We start from the raw sequence: 8,824 nt of genomic DNA on the forward strand, positions 1-8,824 counted from the left end.
AATAATTCTACCAGTAATGGAACCCAACAATTTACCGTGCCAACATCCACCATTCTTCTCTGTCTTATCTTCCACTCCTTTCAAATGCTTATTCCTGATTCTAATATGAGATAAAGTCATGCCAATTACTTCATAGGTAAATTTTCCAACTCACAAGTAAAAATCTTCTCATATAAATCAAGGTTATCATTAGCTCCCCAAACAGGAAGAGTTCACTTTTAGAAAATTGATAGTTCAATCAAACATTTTCTCAAAATTCGAGACATGAAGCTAATCAACATGACGTGCCTTACAGAATTACTCACATCTGACGATCAGATCGCATGAGGAAATCATCGGAGAAGACATAAAGATGTAGTGATAATGGCCTATTATAGCGCAGTAGTTGAAGCAACATTTTTGGCACAACGTAAAACAACTGTTTTCTTGTGGTCCTGAGTGGTTCGCCACTTGGAGCAAATTTTAGGGCAGCAGCCGAATAGTTGTACATTTACATCAGTTGGTGTTGCATTTTAGGGCTGTCCAACAAATTTTGAAGTAAATTTTACAAATAGGGCAGCCGTTGGAGCTGCATTTTTGGTTCAAAATGTGAGGGACCACTGCTACTGCTCTGTTATAGGTTTATAGGGCTGCTATTGGACATGCTCTATGACAGAGTCCGTTGCACTTTGGATGTAAACAAATGTTTTCGTAACTTCTGCATTCTCACTCCAAAGCTGGGGTGCTTTCAGCTTTGCACCCTCTCTGAAGAAACATGCTTCTACTACATGTGCACGCCAACGACACTTTTTGTTCAGTCACATGTACCATTTATTTATCATTACAGATACACCAAAGTATGTTTGTTTGATGACTCTGCTCCAACTTTATTCAGCGAAATACACACACCATAAGCCTGGGTAATACTGGCTAACTGACATGCAATATTGCTAAGGATGAACTACCCTGCATGCTCTCAGCACTCAGGTCCATGTCAGAACTTGCATATGCCTATACAAAACTGGGGGGAGAAATACATTCTCGCTGAATCAAGGCAAATCAGCGACCAATCGCGCCTCATAGACTCTCAAGGTTCCTGGAAGCTGCTTGAATTATTCAGGGCATGATGACGGGGCTGATACCCCATATGTCCTTGGCATACTCGTGGATCGTCCGGTCACTGCTGAACTTGGGGGAACCCGCTGTGTTGAGGATAGACATTCTTGTCCATAGCTGCAGGTCGAAACGGATATTATGTGATTAGGAGGGTCAAAACTCTGAAAATCTATTAGACTAATGTTTAGAGTAACAATGTAACGAATTAAAAATGTCACACATGAAACAGAGTGGAAATATCCACGGTAGCAAAATAATGTGTACAAATGGGATGCATATGGTGATCTGAGCTGTCACACGAAATGTCACGAAGCAATGAAAACAAATGGCTGAAGGAGAAACTTAACGGAGCAGTGCATCTTATACTCTTACAAAAATAAGACCACAGAATTCTTGGGGGCTCCAACAGAGGGAAACCAGACCCTCAGTTACCCCCTGATTTTCTTTTTCTTTTTCGAATTGAGGAGCTCCCCACTTCTGATTTTCATTTCAGAAAACAGATAACAAAAGGCCCCCTGGTGAGGTTCAACCTAATTGTTTTGTTTTGTTAAGTTATAAGTTATTTTTTTATTGGAATGCACAGAAGCACTTTCCTGAAGGTCTAGCTACATCAAAGCTCATGTATCAACACTCAACAGCCAACAGATGAGTAATATAGCACATCTAGCAACTATATTCTCTGATTGTTTATGATCTTCCAACACACCGATAGATACTTCAGTTTGAAACTTTAAACTAAGAAATATTCCTTCCTACGAATCAATGAAGTCGTTCACAGTGAAACACTGATGTCAGCCATCACATATCAGAAAGTTTGCATAATCACTGTGAGCATTTCAGCCAGAAAACAAACAGCGTCAGTTATACAACTTACCTTCTGATCTCGGTATGCTTCATCAACTTTTTCCTGGCATTCAATGTAACTGGGAAAATCCTTGCCAACAAGAAAATAATCTGCACGTCCATAACCTTCATTTCCTTCCAAAGAACCCATCAATTCATCATAGTTGCCAGTCCCAAAGATGCCACTGCGGACGTATTCCTTAACCTCTTCAAATCTCGGGTCAGGCACAAACTACAAGTGCAAAGGAAACTTGTAAAGTTATGATTTTCCTTCAGCTAAACTATTTGGACAGCACATATGGGAGAGATCTTTACTAGTTTGATAGTAGGCACAGCTATATAAACAAGTGTGGTACCTTCCCTTCAGCTCTCTCTTGCCTCAAACCAGCGATTTCAGGTGCATGTGCACCAAAGAGGAAAAAGTTCTCCTCTCCAACCTCTTCTCTGATCTCCACATTCGCACCATCCAAAGTTCCAATAAGAATACAGCCATTCATTGCAAACTTCATGTTGCTGGTTCCACTAGCTTCCATTCCAGCGGTACTGAATGGATAGTAATACTGTTAAAAATGCACGTCTTATACAGAAATAGAAACTGGGGTGGCACTTCTGGATGGCACTATCCCAGTAAGACTCCAGGTACATATTATAGCAAACAAAAAGGCACATGAAAAATTCCATGTCAGCCAACTCCAGGTAATATTCTTTTTTTATGTATTCACATACTATATAAGAGTAGGCAGAATATTACCTGATATGCTGGGACAATTCACTGGCAGGAATGAGCGTCTCAGCAACGCTAACATTATAATCTGGGACAAATACAACCTGGATAACAAACAAAAATCCTCAGACTTAACCTGTCACCTTATATTTACCTCATCTAGTTATCAGTAATATCAGCATCAGATGCTGATAGCAATAAAAGTGTCAAAAAAATTTGTGGCTATATTGTTCTCTAAAAAACCTGTGGCTATTCAGTTGCTCAGTTTTACAAGCACCGACATTAAGAACATTCACTGCTCTGTTTTCCTTTGAAACTCTGAACATTCAATGCTTTTCAGTCGGAGTCAACTTGCCAGTGACAGAACATGAAAATTAAGACTGATAAGTGGCATCAAAGACACAAATTTACCTTCAGTAGATCTCCAATATCAGGATCATAATTTACAGTAGCTGCGACATCTGTGATAAACTTCACAATCCTCTTTGCCTGTACGTAAGTGGCAAAAGCTTTCCCGCCAAATATGCATACCCTTGGAACAAAGCTCTTTATTCTATCTTTTGCACTCATTTCTTTCATCTTCTTGTAGCGGTAAACGATACCAAGGATATTTAGAAGCTGCCGCTTATATTCATGTATTCTTTTCACCTAAGTGTCCAGTACCAAGAGCTGAGTTAAACCATATTTATAAGAAGACACATGTTTTCTAGTACAAAATATACCTGCACATCAAACATTGCATCTGGGCTGACAACATATCCAGTCTTGTCTCTTATCAGCGAAACTACCTTCATCTTGTTATTCCTTTTAGCAGTACGCCATTCTGATTGCAGATCCTCATCATCAGCAAACTGTTACAGGATGAACACACATCAATGTAAAAACAATGCACAGTTAACATTGAAGTGAAGGAAGCATTAGATTACTGATTATTGGGGAATAAAACTACTGGAAGTACCTTCTTCAGTCCTGCAAGTTTATCAGTGTTCAGAATCCAGTCATCAGAGCCTATCCATTTTGAAATTATTGTACTTAATTCAGGATTACAAAACCGGATCCAACGCCTGGGGGTCACTCCATTTGTTTTGTTTTGGAACTTAGTAGGCCACATCTGGCAAAGAACACAAGAAAATGGCAGATGGTGAATACCATATCACCTGACGATTATAGCAGCCATTGGAAAATAAGATCACGGTTTCCAAATCATCATGCAAATACCTCATAAAAGCTATTGAACACATCTTGCTTAACAATTTCACTGTGAATCTCAGCCACACCATTAACTGAATGTCCACCAACAACGCAGAGGTTCGCCATTCGAACAACTCTAGGTAACTGAGGATCGTATTTTGTAAATGGATCTAACTCATACTCAGGATCCTCCTTTTCTGCATCAGGAGCTTCTTCAGAGTCAGATTCGCCCTTTTTCTCTGTTGTCTCGGATAGAATGTTTTCCTCCTCTTCTGACTCAGTTTTCTCGTCAGCTTCAGCAATAGACTCCAAAGATTCAACAAGCAACTTCCCCTTTTTCTCTTTTGGTTTAATAAACAGTTTAGCAACAGAGGCTGGAAGATCAACGTTGTCTAAGATCCTCATATCTTTAAGCTTCTGTTTTAACAGTGAAATATCTGCCGTTCCATATTTTGAGACGATGGTGTTCATCAGCTGTTTAAAATCAACGATGAAGACAAGTAAACCATAAGTTGAACTACAGAGCATGAAATTAATTGTATAATATTATCTGCACATTTGATACCTCCTCATCTATTCTTTCTATAATCTCAACATGTCGAGGTAGAAGTTTCTGCATAATGTCCAAGCTCCACTTCTCCAGAGCTTCAGGAAGTACTGTGTGGTTAGTGTATGCAACGGTTCTACAAATGATGTGGATATCAGAAAATCAGTACATGATTGAATGGAAGACAGATGAGGAAATAAAATTAGTTAACTGGAACTGGAGGAACAGCATAACACATCAAACTGCAGTACCCTTCTGTGATACCTTTCCGTGATACTCCAAGACTCATTCCAGCTCAATCCCTTAACATCCATCAGTATTCTCATTAACTCGGGAATGCACAGTGTTGGATGGGTGTCATTCATCTGAACTGCAACTTTAGAGGGGAAGTCCTCCCAGTTGAGAGAATCACCAGCCCTCGACTCAAAACGAGAAATAATGTCCTGCAGGGAGGCCGAGCATAGTGTATATTGTTGTTTCAGGCGAAGAATTTTCCCCTCTGATGATTCGTCCCCTGGATACAATACGTGGCATATCTGGCATGATGAGAAGACCAGTGATAAAGTTAAGTTAGACATAATAAATTTTGTCCACAGTGGTCGCAAATGTAAGTATTACTAAAAGTTTGTACTGTATCACAAAAAGAAAACTTTAGTATAAATATAATAGATAGTACTCCTACTACTGAACAAGCGAGGACAAGTCGACAATTTAACCCATGCACGGGATTGGAACAAATCCGTCCAACTGAGCTGCTTCAGAAGTGAGTGCAATTGTATGTATCTTGTTCGGTCAAGTTGTTTAGCTAGTTCAAAAAAATTAATACACAAACAGTGGCGGCTTTTGCACAGTTTGGGATAAACCATTTTTGAGCACCCATACTTAATGGTGTATGTACACAATGCACAAACACTCAAAAGGTATAATTAAAATTATAAGGGTAAGGCTTCCATGTGAAAAGTTCTTCCATGCTGTGCCATCTACGAACTACTGGACTGCAACCATATATCATCAGACTTATTTTTTATAGACACAGAGGAGCAATGTAGCCTGATGCATATGCTGAGATTAGTTAAGGCAGAGCAGGAGAAAACGCAAACACAACCTAGAGAACTGCAAACACCAGATGAAAATATTATGTGTGCACAAACTCTGTTCATTTTGACACACAAACCTCTGAACATCAGCTTTTCTATTTACATGGAAATACAATAAGTATGTTTATGAAAAATCTAGTGTCAATCAAAGTTTCTGTATATTATCATATTATTACAATAAAAGTTATCAAACATTTGACTGTGCACATTCTAAAATGACATTGAGGGACACCACAGTGACTACTAGCTAGACAATGTTTAGTGTTTACCATTTAAATCAATAGTTATTGAGATTTAATGATTTATATTCAAAATAAATGCAGACAAAGGAATACCTTTTCAGCATTTAGATGTGCTTCGTTGGCCTTGACATGATCCCCAGCATTAAAAGCTCCCAAATCAAAGTTTTGTGATGGTACTGTTGTTGACCAAAGACGAAGATTATTAGTAGTTTTAGTCTTGTAGCCAGGAATAGGAACATCATGTGCCACAGCCTTGATATTCTCTCCTCCAATCCAGTGTTTTCTCCCATCAGTGCCTTCAACCACTTTGCCATAGAATTTCACAGGATAAGAGACATCATTTCTTACAATCTCCCATGGATTTCCCATCTGGAGATACAGCATCAGTTATAAATGGCAAAAGAAGCTAACATGCAGATCATTAAAACAGAAACCAACATAATCAACGCTTCCAAACAGTAAACAAGTAGAAGACATATCACTACCTCTAGCCAATTCTCAGCTACCTCCTCCTGACCATCCTTTGTTATGATTTGCTTAAAGAGGCCATATCTGTACCGAAGTCCATATCCCCATGCTGGATAATTTAGGGTTGCCATAGAATCCAGAAAACAGGACGCTAGACGGCCTAGTCCACCATTGCCAAGGGCAGGATCCGGTTCCTGTTTCATTGTAATAGAAAAGTAACATATCCAATCTTAACATTTCTAAAACTACAGGGCACTCTAGGCAATGCTCGTGTTTTGGCGTAATTTCATAGTCAATCACTCTGAAAACTGCATAACAAATATAAGTCAGATGGTGGAACCCCCAGGAAAAAAACTTCTCCTTTTGCAGATTTGAAAAAAATATGGAAGTTCATGAATAATAATAAAATGTTATTTAAAAAAATGGCTCGGCAATAATTTTGATATGGACTAAAAACCATTCTCTGACAAAAATGGCTTACCTGACTAGCAACATCCTCTAGGTTCTGTCCAAGTTGTTTTAACGCTTCTGCATATTGTCCTGTTAGCTCTAGGTTGCCAATAGCATTTGTAAGAGCTCTTCCCTGCAGTACAAAAAAAAACATATAACATCATAACGCAGTTACCAAAAGGTATGAGATAAGGCTGAAGAAAGTATATTGCGAGACCTGCAAAAATTCCATGGATAGGTAATAAGCTTGCTTTGCATTCACTTTGTTGTAATAGTCATATGTTGCATTCCAATTCAATATCAGAGAATCAAAAACACTTTTGGCAGTTGCATGGTAAGCCTTTAGGGGTGAAGAGTGCTCTGGCGAGAATAACGGTGTGAAGTCTGCATGGTGCTGGATGTTTGATGCGATGGCGGATGAATCAATGGAAGTTAGCACGGCTGAAAGCTCTGAGTTGCAAGACAGATGACATTAGAATCCAAAATCTTAAAAAGAGTAGGTATTAAACAGTCAAGAGTCAAAACTAAAACCACGTGACACATGTGGTAAGCAATCCAAACAATTCAAAAAGAGTCAAAACTGGCTACAGGCTCTGCGTGGGTAGAACAAAGCTGCATGTAACATAGCATGGGGGGGTCGCCCCCTGCCTCTCTCTCTGCTGCCGCCCCGGCATTTGTACTATTGTACTGTATGTTGGGTTCGAGAAATATATTCAGGTGGGGGAGTAATTCAAAAAAAAAGAGTCAAAACTAAAAACTGCATGGAATATTGTTTTAGTGTGAAAATTCTTGCACAAAATCGTAGATAATATACTGTATCACCATTTGCATATGTTACTACTAGAACCCTGTACCTCTCTTTTTATCCATTAATAAATACTCCCTCTGTCCCATAATATAAGAACGTTTTTGGTACTACACTAATGTCAAAAACGTTCTTATATTATGGGACGGAGGGAGTACAAGGCAGCTTGAGAGCCTTTTCATAAAAGAAAGTCAGGTTGAATTGTGCCATGTTTCATCGTTTCCCGTGAAAAGCAGTTTTTGTTACCAAATCTTACGCCTTAATTCAATGATTATAAAATTCATACCGGTATTCCAACCACCTTCAGAAAAAAATTGCGTCAGTATACTGATCCTGCTTGGTTGCCAGTTTGAAATGCTATACTGTTCCAATCACCTTCAGAAATATTGATACTGTGTAATCTTCAGCAAAAATCTCAAACGATTTATCTCACTAGTTCAGATTCGAAGGATTTTGTTACAGCTACAGATACTAGCAAGTACTAGCAAACACTGTGTTAGCACTTGCTGCATCATCCACGAGGGGTGGCTGTCCACGCACAGAAGAAGTTTTCAGAATTTGCTACCATAAATACATCAGTCTATCTTGACGCGCCAAACTAAGCTAGTTTCAGTAAATTCAGACTACATTCGTCGAAGTGTATTCGCGAATTTAAGATTGCTCTGAGCCCTAACAAATCCTAGAGAAGTAGATTAGCAATGCGCGCGCACAAAATCAACAGCCCGAAACCCGGGGAACACATAGGCCGTCAGTCAGAGGATCACAAATTCAGGTCGCACCAGCGAAAATCCGAACCACATTACAGCCGACCAGCATTCCAGGTCGTGGCAGCCAATGGGAGCGCGCGGCCGCTTACCTTCCTCGGTCGGGGCGGGCCCCCGCACCTCCCGATCGCTCGCCACGCTCCGCACCACGAACCCCCGCCGCCCCCGCCTCGGCGGTACCACGGCCCTGGCGCCCACGACGAGTCCGCCGCTACCTCCGGCGACGGCGAGCGGGCGGAAGGGGGTGGCGAGCGGCGGCGAGGCGGTCGCCATTGGCGGCAGTGGTCGCGCTGACGGTGGTGTGCAGCGCGCGCGATGCGACGACGCGAGAGTCACGCGGCCCGCTGCGCTCTGTACCCGAGTGAGTGATGGGGGAGCTTCTGAATTGGAAGGCGTTAAAATATCTCTCCGTCGCCGTGCCGTGCCGTGTAATTGTGGCCGCCGGTACACGTGTGGGGACGCTGGCCAGTGGGCCCACCGCCGGTGCACGGTGCATGGTACGAGTTGTGGCTCATGTGCCACCGTGTCGGGGAGCGCTGGTTCCGTTGCAGCGCATTTCGACAGCTGGGAATTGCCCCCGTGCTGTAAAGCGTTTTGT

The 8,824-nt window shown here is 41.1% G+C and overlaps 1 protein-coding gene across 1 annotated transcript; it reads right to left on the reverse strand.

The window, feature by feature from the left end:
• Window positions 1–786: 786 nt before the first annotated feature.
• On the reverse strand, window positions 787–8,604 carry LOC125510650 (alpha-1,4 glucan phosphorylase L isozyme, chloroplastic/amyloplastic). Its single transcript, XM_048675892.1, has 15 exons — window positions 8,319–8,604; window positions 6,875–7,107; window positions 6,689–6,790; window positions 6,225–6,401; window positions 5,833–6,108; window positions 4,665–4,936; window positions 4,419–4,536; window positions 3,881–4,327; window positions 3,621–3,773; window positions 3,385–3,513; window positions 3,074–3,310; window positions 2,690–2,766; window positions 2,295–2,481; window positions 1,970–2,170; window positions 787–1,212 (listed from the first exon to the last, which is right to left on the reverse strand). The coding sequence occupies exons 1-15, from the start codon at window positions 8,497–8,499 to the stop codon at window positions 1,096–1,098; spliced, it is 2,907 nt and encodes a 968-aa protein (XP_048531849.1). The 5' UTR covers window positions 8,500–8,604; the 3' UTR covers window positions 787–1,095.
• Window positions 8,605–8,824: the final 220 nt, after the last annotated feature.

The sequence above is a fragment of the Triticum urartu genome, chromosome 5 (assembly GCF_003073215.2).
Source record: "Triticum urartu cultivar G1812 chromosome 5, Tu2.1, whole genome shotgun sequence".
NCBI lineage: Eukaryota > Viridiplantae > Streptophyta > Magnoliopsida > Poales > Poaceae > Triticum > Triticum urartu.